This window comes from Geotrypetes seraphini, chromosome 6, assembly GCF_902459505.1.
Source record: "Geotrypetes seraphini chromosome 6, aGeoSer1.1, whole genome shotgun sequence".
NCBI lineage: Eukaryota > Metazoa > Chordata > Amphibia > Gymnophiona > Dermophiidae > Geotrypetes > Geotrypetes seraphini.
In genome coordinates, this window is record NC_047089.1 from 42,789,290 (window position 1) to 42,809,070 (window position 19,781).

General features: G+C 41.1%; 1 protein-coding gene across 8 annotated transcripts in view; it reads right to left on the bottom strand.

The window, feature by feature from the left end:
- Positions 1 to 1,359: 1,359 nt before the first annotated feature.
- The window catches only part of ZDHHC20 (zinc finger DHHC-type palmitoyltransferase 20), a 112,998-nt gene continuing 94,576 nt past the window's right edge, over positions 1,360 to 19,781 (bottom strand). For all 8 annotated transcript variants that reach the window (XM_033950565.1, XM_033950562.1, XM_033950561.1 and 5 more), the window contains 3 exons: positions 18,059 to 18,174; positions 8,074 to 8,139; positions 1,360 to 1,936 (listed from right to left, as the gene is read on the bottom strand). In XM_033950565.1, coding sequence (XP_033806456.1) covers positions 8,117 to 8,139; positions 18,059 to 18,174 — 139 coding nt within the window. In that variant the 3' untranslated portion in view covers positions 1,360 to 1,936; positions 8,074 to 8,116. The remainder of the gene's footprint in view (positions 1,937 to 8,073; positions 8,140 to 18,058; positions 18,175 to 19,781) is intronic.

Here is a 19,781-nt window from a genome sequence, read left to right on the forward strand (position 1 = left end):
CGAAACCCTAAGATGCAAGACTCTACATGCAGTACAACCCCAGAGAAAAAGAAACAAATGAATTTCTTCCTGAATAGTGTAAAAAACAGACAGCTGATGTAAATTCTCAAAATTGACACAATTCAATTACTAAATTCAAAATAAAATCATTCCCCCTACCTTTGTTGTCTCCCTCCCTCCATGCAGATGTTATCTTCTGGTTGTCTCCCTCCTCCTCACTGCTGCAGTGTGCGACAGCTCCTCACACATCCTGCGCCTGAACCGGAAGCCTTCTCTCTGACGTCGCAACATCAGAGTGAATGCTTCCTGATGAGGAAGCTTTGTGCACACTGTGGCAGTGAGGAGGAGGGAGCTGGCCAGAAGATAACATCGAAGCATCGCACTGCGGGCCGCATAAAATGGCCAGGCGGGCCTTGGGTTTTACACCTGTGCTCTAACCCAATAGCATATGTGTACTTTAAAACCAGAGAAAATAGATTACATTACCATTTACTCTCTCTATAGCAGGGGTCTCAAAGTCCCTCCTTGAGGGCCGCAATCCAGTCGGGTTTTCAGGATTTCCCCAATGACTATGCATGAGATCTAAGTGCATGCACTGCTTTCAATGCATAGTCATTGGGGAAATCCTGAAAACCCGAATGAATTGCGGCCCTCAAGGAGGGATTTTAATGTACATTGCTTAGTATTTTATGTATAAGCGATTCATCAAATTTCGAATAAAACTTGAAACTTGGACTTTGAGATCCCTGCTCTATAGTGTAGTTTGGGACATTAATATACACAGAGGTCCTCCTGATGGAAACTACTATAATGTAAAACAAGCACTTCCCTATTCCAGTGAAAAATGACTATTGCAATTTATAGTAGAAAACCAGGCTCAGAAATTCTTTGCCTTCCCTCAAAGTGCACACACTTCTTGCTTTTAATGGCCACACTATCCAAGAAAACATCCACAAAGCTCATACTTCAACAAACAAGTTACGGTCCCTTTTCTCAACCTGCGCTAGAGGTTTTTAGCACAGGCTGGTGCGGTAAATGCTCCGAGGCTCATAGAATTCCTATGAGCGTCGGAGCACTTACCTCACTGGCCCATGCTAAACACCTCTAGCGCAGCTTGATAAAAGGGGGGTTAGTCTATAAAGTGCCACCCATCTCTTTTTTTGGTTCTGCTACCAGTTAATGGGATTGATTTTGGTACTTATCAGTAACACACAGTAACAGATGACAGATGCATACAAGCATGTGCTTAGAACTTTTGTTGCTTTTCACAAGTGCATAAACCAAGTCACATTCACTGTTCACTGCAGTTAGCTACTGCAGCGCCCTCTGTTTCCTGCTTTTGAAGTAGGCAATTTTAAATAAAAATAAAAAAAAGTTTTGTTACTTTATTAGAATGATAAAAAAATTAAGGAAATACAACCAAATTTTAGGTACAAAAGTAACAATACTTTTCTGGCTCATTGTTACTGTGATATATGCTATTGGTAGAAAGTCTTCATTTAATTACTATATTTTATGCTGTATTCTTAACTGTATATTTATTTACAGAAAATATCAAAATATTTCTTTTGGGCTTGTAATCTTTCTGTACTGAGAAGATTTATGTACAAAGCAATGTTTATTTTAAGCTTGTCTACTAAACTAAAAAATAATTTCTTGATACCATTCGTTATAAAAAGCTGACGGAATAGATTCAAATAACATACCTTTATGAAAGCTAAGCAAGACTTCACTTGAATTCATTTTGTTGTACAATACATGTTTGTTATGTTGCATAAATGTACAGTAAGAATCTTAAGGCCTCTGTTTTCCAGCTCTGTGAGCAAATGAAGACTGTTACATTACTGGTACACTTGTAGCATCTTCACAGGATGACGTTCTTCACATTCATGTCTGATGAACAGTTAAATTTCAAGCAAAACAGTGCTGCAGATTCCTGAGTGAAAAAGAAAGAAGAAAAGGTTATAGCTAAATAACATGAATTTAATGAACATGCAAAACAGGTTTATACCTTTAATCCTTTAAAACTGCTAGCAGATCCTTTCACCAACAGACTGACTAGCAGTGGCATACCAAGGATGGAGCAGGAGGGCGGTCCACCCTGAGTGCAGGGAATCTGGGGGTATCAGAGTAGTCATGGGTCTACGGTCCGCTTGCAAGTGGCGGTTGGCTCTGCCAGCCCCTGCTCCCTCTGATATCAACTTCCTCTTCTGGGGCATGGGGCCAATAGAGCAGACGGCTGTGCACAAGGAGTGCTCCATTCGGGGTTCAATTACATTCGTGCAGCATTACTGAGCTTTTCACCTCTAGATCAGTGGCCCAAACCCAGTTGATGGTTGCCATCACAGGTATTTTCATTTCGTGGACCTTAAAGTTTTGCTACACAACTGACTGCTGATGAATGACAGACACCAGGATTACAGCCGCTGCATTATCATGCATTACTGGCAGTACTAAAGGACTGTCACTGTAGTTTATTATGATTTACTCTAGAAATAAACTGTAGATATCACTTCTATATGTATGAAGAACTGCAACACCCTTTTACTAATGTGCAGTAAGTGGATATTGTATGAATTAGAACATAGTAACCACTACCATACTGGCTTGACAGCATATACTATTTTCATGTGCTAATTGTTGGAGTAACTTAATGGTTAGTGTAATGGGCTGAGAACCTGGGGAACTGGGTTTAATTTCCACTACAGTACCTTGGCAAATCACTTAACCCTCCATTGCCACAGGTACAAAACTTAGATTATGAGCCCACCAGGGACAGAGAAAATACCTGGTAAGGGGCTTGCGCCAGAAGATGTATGAGAAGAGACTGGAAGATCTGAATATGTATATTCTAGAGGAGAGGAGGGACAGGGAAGATATGATATAGACATTTAAATACTTGAAAAGTATTAATCTATAAACAAATCTTTTCCAGAGAAGGGAAAATGGTAAAACTAGAGGACATGAATTGAGGTTATGGGGTAGAAGACTTAGGAGTAATGTTAGAAAATTATTTTTCATGGCGAGGGTGGTGGATGCCTGGAATGCTCTCCTGAGGGAGTTGGTGGTGGTGAAGATGGTGATGGAATTCAAAAAAGCGTGGGATGAACACAAGGATATCTAATTACAAAACGAATGATATAAAATGAACTAGGGCCAGTACTGGCCAGACTTGTACAGTCTTTGTCCCATATACAGTATGGCAATTCAGTTTAGGTTGGGGTGGGGAGGGCTTCAATGGAAACTCCAGTAATTAGGGACATGAGAAAGTGCTGGGCAGACTTTTATGGTCTGTATCCCGCAAATGACAAGATGGTTTGGATAGGATGGAGTAAGCTTCAACGCAACTCCAGGTGGACTTCTATGGTCTATGTCCCAGAATTATCAAAGAGGACATATATGTTTTTCCTATGTAAGTGCAGAATAATACTATTTTTTTCAAACGGAAACAAAACAATTCAGAAAGACCTGGAACATATTTCTATCCCTTCTGCCTAGCCTCAGAAACAAATACATTTTTAACATCTTATGAAATTTTTTTCATACTGTTCTCAAACCTATCTCTGCAGGTAGTTTTATAAACATAGAAATGGAGTAAATGAAGGCCTATCCAGACTGCCCATATTTATCATCTATTAACCTTTCCTCTCCCTAAGAGATCCTATGTACTTTTTCCAAGATTCTTCAATTCAGATAGTCTTCATTTCCACCATTTCCACTGTGTGATCATTCCATGAATTCATCACCCTTTCCATGAAGAAGTATTTTCTTAGGTTACTCCTGAGTCTGTCCCCTTTCAACTTCATCATATGCTTTCTCATTCCAAAGCTTCCTTTCATCTCAGCGGTTTCCATGATAATATACATAAAAACATGAAAATATACACACACTAAAGCAGGGGTAGGGAACTCCAGTCCTTGAGAGCCGTATTCCAGTCAGGTTTTCAGGATTTCCCCAATGAATCTGCATTGAAAGCAGTGCATGCAAATAGATCTCATGCATATTCATTGGGGAAATTCTGAAAACTCGACTGGAATATGGCTCTCGAGGACTGGAGTTGCCTACCCCTGCACTAAAGCATGACAGTCCAAAATCATCACACATAAAGCATAAAAATGCCCTTTACAATATTCGCGTCGGTCTATGATTTAAAGCTTGTTTGTACTTCTGAATTGATTGAATTTGTGATCTATCCCTATTATAACAGGGACGATTAACAATGTTGTCTTGACATGTCTATGTTATATGTGATAATCAGAGGGAAACAAGATTTTATGTATGTGATAGGGAAACCACATAGTTGTATGCGATATATGAATTTTTTAATAAATAAATAAATACTCATCTACCTTAAAAAGGCACTTTACAATGTTTTCAACAAATACTCATCTTCCTTAAGTTCAGGGAAAGGGAGACAGTTTCAGAGAAAAAATCATCATAACCTGTAAAGCTCTCAGCTTTACTTTGGCCAGTCCCAAAAGCAGTGAATTACAATAGTCTAATCTACTCAAGAACAGTGATTGTATCACCGTTCTGAAGTCGTATGTTATTAGGAGAGGTTTCAATCTGCCTGACATGACCCCCCCTTTTTTATAAAACTGCGGTGTGATTTTTAGCGCTGGTCGCAGCAGTAACAGACCAGGCAGGGGCCAGGCCATAAAGGATTTAATAAATCAAAGTTAAGAGTTTAAAATCAACCCTGACTTTACAAGGAAGCCAGTGTAAATTTTTCAAAAATGGAGTTACATGTTCAAACCAACAGCCTTCCCATATTAGTTTAGCTACAGCATTTTCCACAATCTTTGATCTCCTTAATTGGAAGCACTGGATAAACAATATTACAATAACCTAAAATTGTTATTACTATTGCTTCCCTGGAAGATCACACCAGGATATAACAAACAACTTTAAGAGAGATCATGTCAGATTGGCCCAGTATCTTCAGGAGATTATTGGACTGCTATGGTAGAGCAACATTATACAGTAGTTTTGTTTTATGGTTTGTTCAATAGAGTTCTCTTCTCTGCAGGTGTGTTGGGATTTGAGAATGGATTAGGGAGGTTTGCAGAGAGAAGTTGTGTAACAAATAGGGCAGGTAAGGGTGAGGGGCATTGGGAATGTGACCAACTCAGAAAGAATGTTGGAGACAAAAAGAGGAAGGAGGGTGGAGTGGGGAAATGGGGGGCTGGAAGAGGGTGCAGGGAGGAAAGAAGGTTTAACGCTGGAAGCAATGGTTTGGTGGGGGAAGTACTTCAAGTACTTCTTCAATATGGTAGTGGAAGAAGCTGAGACAGAATGGGGTGCTGGGAGGGGAGGTTGGCATGGAGGGTTTATTGGGTGAACAAAGAGTGTTCATTGGGTGAACAAAGAGAAGGGAGAGGGATGGTCATCCTGAGATATTATTGAGAAGAGATGCTGTTGCAGGAGATTGAGGTGAATAGGGCAAAATAAAGTTCTTGGGGGAGAGAAGCAGATTTACATGCTAGCTTCACTGGGGTTTAATGGCTCTATAAATGGTAAAATTTGCATTTTGGAATGTCATAAAATAGACAGCATTTTTACAAGAGACTCACCTTTCCTTTAACGGACATGCCAAATTACAACAGTGGTTGGTGGGACATTGTGTTGCGGCCTCAGCACCTATCAACAAGGAGAGGGGGAGTGGGAATTTTGATAAGGAAGGAGACAGCAACTCAGGTGCAACCAATTTTGGAGGACAAAGAGGGGTGGATAGTCTTGTGTAGGTTTGAGGTTAATAGTCAACAGCTTTTATTATAGACTGCATATGCATCTAATGCATGATAAATTTAACAAAAACCTGATGGATCTTTTCCTCAAAAATGAGTTTGAGGGTAAAAGAGGGAGAAAGTTAATAATTACAGAATTAAAAACAAATTAATTAAGGGGAAGAGGGGGGAATAAAACACCAGGAATGGGGATTGCTTCTTAAAAGCGATTTGTGTAATATACTGCTATGCTGTTGGAAAGGAAATATTTAGATGCTATGGAATGAGTCTTGGAATAAGAACATTTTTAGTTTAGTCTTGAATATATTGAAGGAGTTTTTGAAGTGGAGATGAGGTGGCATGGCGTTCCATAAAGTTGGGGCTACAACGGAAAAATTAGTATTTCTAGTTTAGTAGAATTATTTGATGGAAGGTATAGTCAATAAGTTCTGGTCAGCCAATCTAAGGTCTGGGAAGAGCAAAAGGGGATGATGAGTTTATCAAGAAAAGATGGGAGACGCGAAAGTTTGATTTTAAAGACCAGCAGTAAAGTTTTATAAGTGATACGGTGGGTTATGGGTAGCCAACGTGCTTCTTGCAGAAGAGGAGTGACATGATCATATTTTCCAACCTTATAGATATGTGGATAAGTCTTGTAATTCATACTCCGAGGTTACAAATATGATGAGATTCTATAAAAAGTATGTACCAGTTCAAGAGTGTGAATTTGAAAAGGGGGCATGGTCAGAGGAGGGTCATGAGCATACCTAAAGTTATGCACCTGATCCACGCATAACTTAGGTGCAGGCATTTAGGCCTGATTCTAGCTAGCCTAAATAGGTGTGCCTAAAAGTTCTGTGACATACTGGCGCTTAGCATGATTCTATAGAAAGTATGTGCATCTTGTAGAATCGTGCTAAGTGTCATTCTAGTCAGTATCAATTTTTGGGGGGCTATTTATAGAATCAGACCCCCATGTGCACCAAAAACAGCAAGGAAAAAACAAAATTGTTTTTAAAAGCATATGAAATAAAAGCCATTTATTTAATATATTATATTTATGTTTATTGGCATTTGATATACTGCTCTATCTTGGAGAAGTTCAAGGCAGTGTACAATATATTTTTTTTAAATCAGGTACTCTAAGTATTTTCCATATCTGTCCCAGCAGGCTCACAATCTATCTATGGTACCTGGTGCAATGGAGGATTGGGTAACTTGCCCAGGGTCAAAAGGAGTGGCACTAGGATCGAACTTGCAACCTCAGGGTGCTGAGACAGCAGCTCTAACCACTAGGCCACTCCTCTACATAAAACTTGACATGGCCATGTTTTGGTTTACACTTCCACTGGGGTAAAAACAATACATCTGTATATTAAAGTTGATTAAAAATAATCATCACAATGGGTATTATTCTTGCAAGTAGGACATAAAAATACAACAACAAGAGAAAGGTAGCAGTCTTTCACAAATCCTAGTAAGTAACCATAAATAGCTTAAAAACTTATTAATCATAGATAAAATGTTGAGGCTTTTGATATACCTCCTTTCAAAAAACAAAAAAACAAAGTGGTTTACAAACTAAGAAATGGGAAACAGAAAGGGATTACAATAACTGAAGAAAAGAGAAGTAATAAAGAACAGGGAAGGAGTGTCTAACAGAGTTAAGAATGGAGAAGGGAAAGCTGTTTCTGGTAATGCCATCTACTATGGCTTCTGGCCTTCCCTTTCTGACTGATTGATCACAAAAAGGCCAAAGTAAAAAAGTGGGTTTTCAGGGTGGACTTTAATTTAGGGTACTACTGCTCAGAGTGTAAAATCAAAGAAGGGAATTCTACAATGAAAGTACAATCCAGAAAAACAAATGATGACATGTAGACTGAAGGTAAGAGGAATGAATCAAAGGTATAGATAACTGATGACTGGATGCAGAACAAAGAACATGAGAGGGAATATAATAATAATAATAACAACAGTTTATATACCGCAATTCCGTTACGTTCTATGCGGTTTACAATAGATTAAGCAAGGTACAAATTGACTGAATTTAAGAGGAGGGAATGGAGGGAAGAGGAGAGTTAATAGGACCAGAAATGCGTTGTTGAGGAGAAAGAGATTAATAGGACAGAGGAATCACTATGGAGGAGAAAGAAGATGAGTGGGTCAGTTGTCTAGATACTTTAGGAACAGTTGAGTTTTTAGACGTTTTCTGAATTCCTCATAAGTAGTGAGCGAAAGCAATTGATCTAGGTCTTTACTCCACAATGCTGCTTGATGTGAAAGATGGTGTTCATGGCTTCAGCAATTATACAACAACTTCTGTAAGATGGTAACCCTTTAGCCTTACCTTGCTTTTCTTATTCAAGTTGTTGGTCACATACAGACTGAAGTCAACTTTCCATTGAAATTGTACCTGAAAATAAACAGAGGACTTCAGAGAATGTTTTACGTTTAGTATGTTTATTAAATAATTGATGTACCACCTTTTCTACAATCTACATTTGGGGACAAATAAATATTGTTTTAGAATCAGATATTCCCTTAACATATGAAGCCATAATTTGTGATACTATGTTACACGTTAAACCTCCCCTTGATAAATATAAAAGCCGTCTTTTCCTGGTTTTGACTGGAATAGCTGTTCAATTGATCACAAAAAATTGGAAAAGCCATGATAGATTAAACTACACATTTTGGTGGACAAATGTATGTAATACATACAAATATGAGAGAATAAATGCAGAATGTTTAGGGTCAAGTGTTTCATTTAACAAAGTATGGAATCCATTGGCTTTATTTGCTGCTTCATATTAATGGTTTATGTATTTTTCTTTAAGTTTTTCCTTACACATCCGGGGTGGGGGAGAAGAGGTAATTGAGAAATAGATATTAATTCTTCATATCAATGTAATAAATAAAGTTGTCTTGTATTATTAATAATTGATAAATTGGTGGGTGGGTAAAGTTATGATTCTATATACTAATTGTATAAAATGGTGTAATCTCTGTAATATTTTTCTGTATTCAATCAAATGTACTACACTGTTGTAGTTTTTTAAAATAATAAAATTTTTACAAAAAAACAAACAAACTGCAAAGTGGTATACAATTAAAAATGAACAAGATTTATTTATTCATTCAATTTTCTATATCATTCTCCCAAGGGAGCTCAGAACAGTTTACATGAATGTATTCAGGTACTCAAGCACTGTCCCAGCGGGCTCACAATTTATCTCATATCAATCTTCTGCAATTAAATTAAGACGATTGTTCTTAATATTTTATTCCTCTAGTGCTTTACCCAAAATATTCTACATATTTGAAACAATCACAATTTTAAAAATTATATAACAAATCTGAAAGAAATGTGGATCATCATTATAAACAGGCAAACAACATCAAACATACTATGGTAAAGCACAGGTGTTATCCAGGGACAGCAGGCAGATATTCTCACATATGGGTGATGTCATCCACGGAACTCGGCACGGACAGTTTAACAAGTTAACTGTCGCTTTAAGTTTGAAAAACTTTGTGACTGCCCACACCGTGCATGCGCAAGTTCCTTCCCACCTGACACTAGCTCGTGCCCTTCAGTTCCGTAAGCAAGCTAAGAAGCCAATCAGGGGAGGTGGGTGGGATGTGACAATATCTGCCTGCTGTCCCCAGATAACACCTGTTACGGTAAGTAACTAAGCTTTATCCTAGGACAAGCTGGCAGCATATTCTCACATATGGGACTCCCTAGCTTACTGAAATGGGATGGAGGGAGAGTTGGCCAAATTAAGAGAATACATTTTGTAAAACTACTTGGCCAAAGTGAGCATCATGTCTGGAAAAATATTCCAGACAGTAGTGAGAAGTAAAAGTATGCACTGAGGACCAAACAGCTGCTTTGCAGATTTCAGCAGCTGGAGTGGAATGTAAGAATGCAACTGAAGCTGCCATAGCTCGAAGCCTGTGTGCCATAAAATGACCCCCAAGTAGCAGTCCAGCCTGAGCATAGCAAAAGGAAATACAAGCCACAAGCAAAGTGGAAATGTTTCTTTTGGTGACAGGCTTGCCCAGTCTATTTGGGTCAAAGGAGATGAAAAATTGAGGAGATGTTCTGTGAGACTGAGTCCTTTGTAAATAATAAGCCAAGGCTCGTTTGCAGTCCAAAGTATGAAGAGCTGACTCACCAGGATGAGAGCGAGGTTTTGGGAAGAAAACTGGTAACACTAAGGACTGATTCAGATGAAACTCAAATACGACTTTTGGTAGGAATTTAGGATGAGTGCAGAGAACCACCTTATCATGGTGAAAAACTGTAAAGGTGGGTCGGACACCAATGCTTGAAGTTCACTCACCCAACGTGCAGAAGTGATAGAGATTAAAAATACCACTTTCCACGTGAGAAACATAAGATGAGTCGACGACATTGGTTCAAATGGAGATTTCATCAATCCTGAAAGAACAACATTTAGATCCCAAAATATCGAAGGTGGTTTGAGAGGCTGTTTGATGTTGAAAAGACTTTTCATAAATCTGGAAATAAGAAGATGTGCAGCCAGAGGTTTATTATCAACTTGAACATGGAAATCACTGATAGCACTAAGATAAACTCTGACTGAAGTGGTTTTAAGACCCGAGTTGGATAGATGCAGAAGATATTCCAACACTGAAGAAACAGATGAGGATGAAGCATCTTGATGATGAAGATTACACCACGTTGAAAATCGTGTCCACTTCTGTTAATAACTTAGTTCACTTCTGTTAATAACATAGTTGTATGGAAGGTTTTCAGGATGCATCCAAAATGGCTCTGACAGGATCAGAAAGATTATTGATTGTTGAGGTCATGTCGCAAGGTACCAAGCTGTCAGGTGTAGAGACTGTAGACTGGAATGCAAAAGAGACCCTTGACTCTGAGTGAGAAGAGATAGAAAAATCTGCAGAGTTATTGGATCTCCGATGTTGAGCTGAAGTAGAAGGGAGAACCACGATTGTCTGGGCCACCAAGGAGCTATTAGGATCATGGTGGCTGACTCTTGTTTGAGCTTGACCAGCGTCTGGAGAATAAGTGGAATTGCAGGAAATGCATAGAGAAACTAGTCCGTCCAATTGAGGAGAAAAGCATCTGCCTCCATCTGATGAGGAGAGTATTGCCTGGAACAGAATTGAGTCAGTTTGTGATTGATGGGGGATGCAAATAGGTCTATCTGAGGAGTCCTCCATTGATAAAAAATCCATTGCACAACCTTGGAGTGAAGCATCCACTCGAGTGGTTGAAGAAATCTGATGAGTTTGTCAGCAAGAGTATTTTGTGCTCCTTGAACATAGACAGCTTTTAGGAATATGTTTTGAGCGATTGCCCAGTCCCAAATCTTCTGAGCCTCCTGACAGAGTCAGAGAACCTTTGCCTCCTTGTTTGTTTATGTAATACATGGCAACCTGATTGTCTGTGTGAACAAGGAGTACGTGATTGGAAATGCTGTGTTGAAATGTCTTCAAAGCATTCCGAATCGCCCTGAGCTCCAATTGATTGATATGGAGCTTCTGTTCCTCAGCAGACTAGAGACCCTGTGTCCTGAGAACATCCAGGTGAGCACCTCACGAGTCTGTGGTCAGGAGATATTTGAAACAGTCCTTTGGAAAGATTTGAGAAATTTATCCACCACTACAGAGATTGATGCAGCGATAATATATATTCTTTATTCAGTGATAATATATATTCTTTATGCAATCACTCTTAGCTATCTTTGTCAGTAACTTTACTGCCTACTGAATCTTCAATGAGGGTATCGAGCTGGGGCCTGGCGGATTGTAAGGCTGCCACATTATATCATTGGGGCTTATTTGCTTCAACATTACCCCTCCAAAATCTTACATTTTGGGGGCTAAACCTTACAGCCATGTGACCTAACAGTCTCATCATTTGTCTGGCAGAGATGAATGGAAGATGAGAGACTCGATTGCAAAGTTGAATGAGGTTGTCCTGTCTTTGCTGTGGTGGAAATGCCCTGAGTTGTATGGTGTTGAATAGGGCTCCTATGAACTGTAGATTTTGAGAAGGTTGAAGTTGAGATTTGGGAAAATTGATCTCGAACCCTAACTGTTGAGAATTGTTGGTTGAGTTGCCTAGCGTACTCCTTGGAAAGAGATGTCTTTTATGAGTCAATCATTGAGATAAGGGAAAACCTGAAATCCTTGATCTCTTAAATCTGCTGCTACAACCACCAAACACTTGGTGAACAAGATAGGGGCCTAGCCTCTTTGGCCTAGCCTCTTCTCCCTAGCCTAGGGAGAAAAGGCTAGACCAAAGAGGCTAGGCCCCTATCTTGTATTGAAAATGTTGATGGGCAATTAGGAATCGCAGAAATTTTCTGTGAGCTGGATGAATTGGTATGTGAGTATAAGCCTGTTTGAGATCTAGAGAGCTTAGCCAATCATTTTGCTCTAATAGGGGATATAGAGTTCCTAGAGACAACATTCAAAACTTTTCTTTTACCAAGAACTTGTTGAGGTGTCGGAGGTCGAGGATCGGTCGTAGACCTCCCGTCTTCTTCGGGAGGAGAAAATACCTTGAGTAAAAGCCCATATTCTTCTGGGAAGGAGGTACTACCTCTATAACATTTAATTGAAGCAGAGCTTCTACTTCTAGAAGAAGCGACTTCTGCTGAGGATTGGAAGACGACTCTCTTGGAGGATGATTTGGAGATATGGGAAGAAAATGGAGAGAGTGTAATCTTCCTTGATTACTTTGAGAACCCAGGAATCTGTTGTAATCAGGGTCCAATGCTGGTAATACATTTGCAGACCTCCAATTGGTTGAGGAAGAGGCTGAGATAGAGGAACAGCAGCTATGCTCTCAAGAAGCACGTTAAAAAGACTGAGTAGGCTTTTGAGGAGCTGTATAGAAACAGGTTGTTTAGGAGTGCCTTTGATATGATAAGAAGGCTTGGCTGACTGTCGTGAAATGGAAGGCTTTGCCTTTGGTTTGACCAAAAAATCCCAACTCGTTTCATGCAGTATTAACTTTTGTGTAGCTGCTTCAATGGAATCCCCAAACAGCTTATCTCCCAGACAAGGAATATTGGCTAATCGATCCTGAAGATTAACGTCCATATTAGAGACTCTTAGCCAAGCCAGGCATCTGATTGCCACAGACATAGCCAATGCTCTAGATTACATCTCAAAAGCATCATAGGCTGACCTTGCTATATATTGTCTAGTTTGTTTCACAGTAGATATGAGCTGTTGATATTCCACAAGGTAGTGTAAAGGAATATATTGGTCAAAATTAGGTAATTGTCTGATCACTTCAAATAATAGGAAAAATAAAAATTGTAATTAAGTATCCTGCTCGTCAGCATGGTATTTTGATAAAGCCTCCAACCAAATTTGTCCATAGTACTGCCCTCACTGCCTGGAGGAGCTGAGGCATAAACCTTGGAAGTAGAAGATTTTTTAAGGGTTGATTCTAACACTAATGATTGATGTTGAAGCTGTAGTATGTCAAACCCTGGACAAGAAACAATCTTGTATAAAGAGTCAAGTTTTCTTGGAGCTACCACAATATTCAAAGGTGTTTCCCAATTTTTAAGGAGAATCTCTTTGAGAATGTCATGAAGTGGTAACTTAAGAAGTTCTTTGGGAGGTTCATCATAATCCAAAGCCTCCAAAACTCTGCACTATGAGCAGTGTCAGCCTCCAGCTTAACAGGCAGAGTTTTACCTAACTGCCTGATGTTATCTGGTAAAATAAAGTTTCTCTGAAGGAGATTTTCTCCTAGGAGGTGAGTTTTAAGGAGATTGCTATGAGGAAAGACTGCAAGATTCAGGAGCAGATAAAGTAGGAGAACAGTCTGAGATAGAACACAAATATGAATCATACAGAAGACATGGAGATGGAGTGCGTCAAGATCGATGTGCATGAGAAAACTTTCAACGCCTCTGATACCAATCCCCTGAATATGAAGATGAGGATTAGAGGTCTGCACGGGAACGGGGATCGCGGGGATCCCGCGGGTCCCGCGGGGATCCCGCGGGTTCCCCCCCTGGCCCACGGGACTCCCACGGGGACGCCCCCTGGCCCACGGGACTCCCACGGGGATGCCCCCCTGACCCACGGGACTCCCACGGGGACGCCCCCTTGCCCACGGGACTCCCACGGGGATGAAAACAACCTACCTAAATTCTGGCGATGCAAGCATGCAGCTTACAAGTCTGGCGTCGGGTCGGGAAATAGCCATGTTGAGCAGTGAGCTCAGCACGTACACAGATGAAAGCCTTGCTTGCTGATTGGTCCGGCGGCCCCGCCCCACCGTGCCGCCGGACCAATCAGCAAGCAAGGCTTTCATCTGTGTACGTGCTGAGCTCACTGCTCAGCATGGCTATTTCCCGACGCGGGCATTAGGCTGTTTTTTGTCATTTCGGGTGGGGGATGGCAGCAGCAGCCTGAAAAAGAAATCATCCTGGCCGGGTTCGGTGTCATGCTCCGGAGCTTCTACAGCCTTCCTATCTCCCTCTCCCTTCTACCTGCGGCTCTCTTCGGCAACTCAGCAGCAGCTTCTGGCGTCGGGGCCTACCCTCTGCGAGTCCCGCTTGTTTCAACTTCCTTTTTCCACAAAGGTGGGACTCGTAGAGGGAAGGCCTCGATGTCGGCAGCTTGTCTTGATCACCGCTGCTGACGAGTTGCTTAAGAGAGCCGCGGAGCAGGGGGGTGTTGCCAGGTGCAGGTAGAAGGGAGAGGGCCAGATGCAGGACTCGTGGGTGAGGGAGGAGAAGAGAGAGAGGGGAGGGAAACAAAAGGAAATATTTCATACTGGGCTGGGCCGGAGTGGAGGTGAAAGATTGGAGTGGAAAGATTCTGGCTACCGGGTGCATTAACAAAGGAAAAGGGGGGAAAGCTGAAAATGGAGATAGTGACACAAAGAAGAGAAAGGGTAAGCAGGACCTTCTGAATAAGGATAGAGATACAGAGGGGACATGAAGAGGAGGTGAAATAGAGACATAGAAGTAATGCTGAAAAAGTGTGTGTGTGGGGGGGGGGGGGAGATAAAGACATTGAAAGGGCAAATGGTGAATATGGGGTAAAGACAAGGACAGAGACAAATGAAGATTCTGAAAAAGTGGTGAGATACGGATATAGGTGAGATGGACACAAAGAAGGGTGATGCTGGAAAATAGGTGGAATGGTAATTCTGACAGACACAGAAGGGAAATGCTGGATCAAGGAGAGATGGGGCTCAGGCTGGATGGAATGAGGAGAAATGCCTTGTTGGCCCGGAACTTCCTCTCCTATGTCAGAATTGACGTCAGGGAGCGGAATGCTGGTCAGCGCGACGCTTCTGCAGGGAAAGCTTGGGACAGCGGTGGCTTGGGGACTATTCCCCGATGGCGGTGGCAGCAAACCGAGTGGCTTGGGGGAGGGCACGGAGAAAGAAAGAAAGGGGGCAGACAGAGAGACAGAAAGAAGGGGGAACAGGGAGACAGAAAGAAAAAGTTGGGGGAGAGAATGAGGTCTGGAGGAGAGGAAACATACAGGAGGCTGAAAGAAATGAAGAAAGATTGGATGCACAGTCAGAAGAAGAAAGTGCAACCAGAGACTCATGAAATCACCAAACAGCAAAGATAGGAAAAATGATTTTATTTTCAATTTAGTGATCAAAATGTGTCTGTTTTGAGAATTTATATCTGCTGTCTATATTTTGCACTATGGCTCCCTTTTACTAAACCGCAATATTGTTTTTTAGCGCAGGGAGCCTATGAGCATTGAGAGCAGCGCGAGGCATTCAGCGTAACTCCCTGTGCTAAAACCTACTATTGTGGTTTAGTAAAAAGGGAGGGGGTGTATTTGTCTATTTTTGTATTTTGTTACCGAGGTGACATTGCATAGAGTCATCTGCCTTGGGAAATGTATATGGCAGATATCTTTGTTTTGTGTTCAAAAGAAAAGGAAATGCATTTCTGGTTTTATTTCTACAGTGTTGAAGTACTTGTTGGCCCTTGCTGTGACTGGTGGGGATCCCCAAGCACCGCCAGCAGAGGACCTCCTCTAGAGATGGTCAGAACTCCCCTCCACCAAGCGCAGCAGTCGCTGGCAGCATCCATGAGCCACTGAGGTGCCAGCATCTGTGACTCAGGGACGCTACTGCTGCCTGCCAAGCTTGGCAAAAGGGACCCCAGGCCAACTGCAAAGGAAGTCCTCAGCTGACAGTTTGTGGGTTCTCATCAGCTGAGTATTTATATTTTATATTTACATTAGAGGTTCTGGTAGAAACCCATTTACAAAGTATGTATTCTTCCCAATTAATATTTCCAAATTAATAGTCTCTTTGCTTATTTGTAAATGGGTCTCTACCAGAGCCTTTAATTCAGTAGCATAATTAAATAAAATAACTATTTCTGAAGTTTATAGGGAAGGATGGTGACGGAGGGGATTCCTCGCGGGGACGGGTGGGGACGGAGGGGATTCCTCGCGGGGACGGGTGGGGACGGAGGGGATTCCTCGCGGGGACGGGTGGGGACGGAGGGATTCCTCACGGGGACGGGTGGGGACGGAGGGATTCCTCACGGGGACGGGTGGGGATGGGTGGGATTTTGGCGGGGACGGGTGGGGACGGGTGGGATTTCTGTCCCCGCGCAACTCTCTAATGAGGATCGATGCGTATACCTTTTTTGTTTTGAAGCTTGAGAGCGATGTGATGAATGCCTTGAAGAGGATCAGTGATGTTTTGAAGTAGAGGATCGATGCTTCGAGGGAGAACATCAACAAAAAGAACTGGAACATCGATGCAAAGAGCGATGACTGGAGGGGGAACGTCATCTAGAAGAGGAGGATGCCTCAGAGAAGATGATCGATGCTCCACTGTACAGCTGACACTGGTACCTTTAGGCCTTGTAACGCTATGCTCAAGCTAGGCTGGTACCGAGGGAGTGGATTGTATTATCGGCAGCAACTGCAACACATTACCAAACTCCTTCTGGAGTAACTCATCGAGTTGCTCCTGGAAAGAAGGCCCAAGAGGATGGGAGGTGGGGTTTACAAAAGATTAAAAGATGGTTATGTTTATGTTGAGTTGGCAATAATATACAGAATATGAAAATATACCATATATTACTGTCAATATTATTACTTCCGACCAAAGAAACTACTATTATTATTTTAATCTTAGCATACACTTTTTATCATGTAATATGAGAAAAGCCAAAGCTGAAAGTCATAACATGGGATTAGAACTGAACATAAACAAGATGAAGATCATGAACACAGAAAATGATGACGATTTTAAGCTTGAAGGCGATAGAATAAAAGTTGTAAAGGATTTCAATCTGGGCTCTTTTGTAAACAAAGAAGCAAATAGCAGGGAAGAAATATTCTGCATAATAGCACTTGGTCGCTCTTCAATAAAGGATCTCAGCAAAGTATTCAAAGGCAAGGAAATAACACTGCAAACGAAGATCAGACTTGTCCACGCACTCATTTTCTCAGTGGTCAATTATGGATGTGAAAGCTGGGCATTATGCAAACAAGACAGAAAGAACACTGACTCATTTGAGCTTTGGTGCTGAAGAAAGATTTTATGCATGCCGTGGACTGCCAGAAGAACTAATCATTTCTGGAAGAGATCAAACCAGCTATGTCATTCAAAGCCCAAATGATGAAGTCAAGACTGTCTTATTTTGATCACATCGTCAAAAGAGAAAAATCATTGGATAAGGACATCATGTTTGGGAAGATTGAAGGAACCAGGCGAAGAGGGCAACCTGCAATCATAAGTCTGGACATGGTGGAAACTACCAAGGGGATAACACTGTAAGTCATCAAGTCGCTAGGACTCATACACGAGTCGATGGCACCTAACAAACAAATATGAAAAATAATTTTCCCATTACAATCACACTGTGTGTGTGATTATTATGATTGACCTGCCAGACAAATGGGAGGGAGGTAGGGTGAGGGGTTTGGGTAAGGGAGGAATGGGTTAATAAGACATTGATTTGTTTTTGCAAAGATTCTCTTAATGTATGTATATGTATGTTATAATCTACTTCTGATCTGCATTATTCTGTAAGATGTTAAAATTTAATAAAGATTGAACAAAAAAAAAGTGCATCAGTTTAGGATCTATAATAACCTAATTTCTTTCAGCATAACATTATGGTTTTATAGTATATATTACTCTCAAATTGTCCATAGACTCTATATCAATGCTTCAGACCATTTTGAATAAACCTTCCATACTGAGTACCAAGTTTGTTTGCCTTACCTTTCAGAAAAGCTATTACTGTACATTTTTTAAAGCTCAAACCAAACAGCAGGAAGACAATCTAAATAAACCACCTTACCTGCTTTAGCATCTTCTCTTTGTATTTCACTTTCCACCCACAGATTTTCATTTTCTAGTAATCGATTCTGAGACTCATTGAGCGGCCTGACAGTAAACGGCTGGCTAATTGCAGTGCTGGAATCAGAACAGTAAAATAAACTTAGTCTTGCCACTGAATTACAACTCTTAAATTGATTCAAATCAATCATGGTTATATTAGCAGTGGTTAAAGTCTACAGTCATAGATGTACCGGTAACTGAAGAGAGAAAATGTCTAATTAACTTTGTAAAGCTGCATTACTAATCAACACTTAGGGCTCCTTTTACGAAGGTGCGCTAGGGTTTTTAGCGCACGCACAAATTACTGTGCGGTAGCCAAAAATCTACCGCCTCCTAAAAAGGAAGCAGTAGTGGCTAGCATGCTCGGGAATTTTTTTTTTTAATAATCATTTTTATTAAATTTTGAAATACAGATCAATACAAACCAACATCCACTGACAAGAGAAAATACTGAAACAATCGGGTCTTACGTGTCATTCTTTCACGAAAACCCACAGAAAACGCTCGGGAATTTAACACGCGCTATTGCGCACATTAAGGCCCTAGCGCACCTTTGTAAAAGGAGCCCTTAGTAAATCAAAACTGCATTACTAATCAACATTAATTCTTAAGGACAAAACTACCATTATAGTTTTCTACAATTCTGGATGGGCTCTGAAATGCTTCTTTTAACTCTCCATAGATCAGTGGTGACTCTCTACTTGTTTTCTTACTTTATAATGCCCAAACAGGTCTGATTTTCACCCAAAATAGGTGAATCTCATATACTTACCTATTATGGATATTCTTCTATAGATATTCTAAAAAATCATACTTGTTTAGTTGCCAGAAGGAATAAAAATGCAAAAATAAAGTTGGTTACTGGTAATAGGTGTTCTCAGAAGACAGTGAGAAATCCTTAACTATGTGAAATCATCAATGTAGTTTAGAAACATAGAAATAGACGTCAGATAAGGGCCACGGCCCATTTAGTCTGCCCACTCCAATGACCCTCCCCTACCTTTCTCTGTGAATAGATCCCACGTGTCTATCCCATTTGGCCTTAAAATCAGGCACGCTGCTGGCCTCAATAACCTGAAGTGGAAGACTATTCCAGCGATCAACCACCCTTTCAGTGAAAAAGAATTTCCTGGTGTCCCCGTGCAGTTTCCCGCCCCTGATTTTCCACGGATGCCCCCTTGTTGCCGCGGGACCCTTGAAAAAGAAGATATCTTCTTCCACCTCGATGCGGCCCGTGAGATACTTGAATGTCTCGATCATGTCACCCCTCTCTCTGCGTTCCTCGAGTGAGTACAGCTGCAACTTATCCAGCCGTTCCTCGTATGGGAGATCCTTGAGTCCCGAAACCATCCGGGTAGCCATTCTCTGGACCGACTCCAGTCTCAGCACATCCTTACGGTAATGCGGCCTCCAGAATTGCACACAATATTCCAGGTGGGGCCTCACCATGGATCTATACAATAGCATAATGACTTCAGGCTTACGGCTGACGAAACTCCTGCTTATGCAACCTATGATTTGCCTTGCCTTGGATGAAGCTTGCTCCACTTGATTGGCAGTCTTCATGTTCTCACTGACGATCACCCCTAAGTCTCGTTCTGCTTCAGTTCTTGTTAGGATCTCGCCATTAAGGGTGTAAGTCTTGCATGGATTTTGGCTGCCCAGGTGCATGACTTTGCATT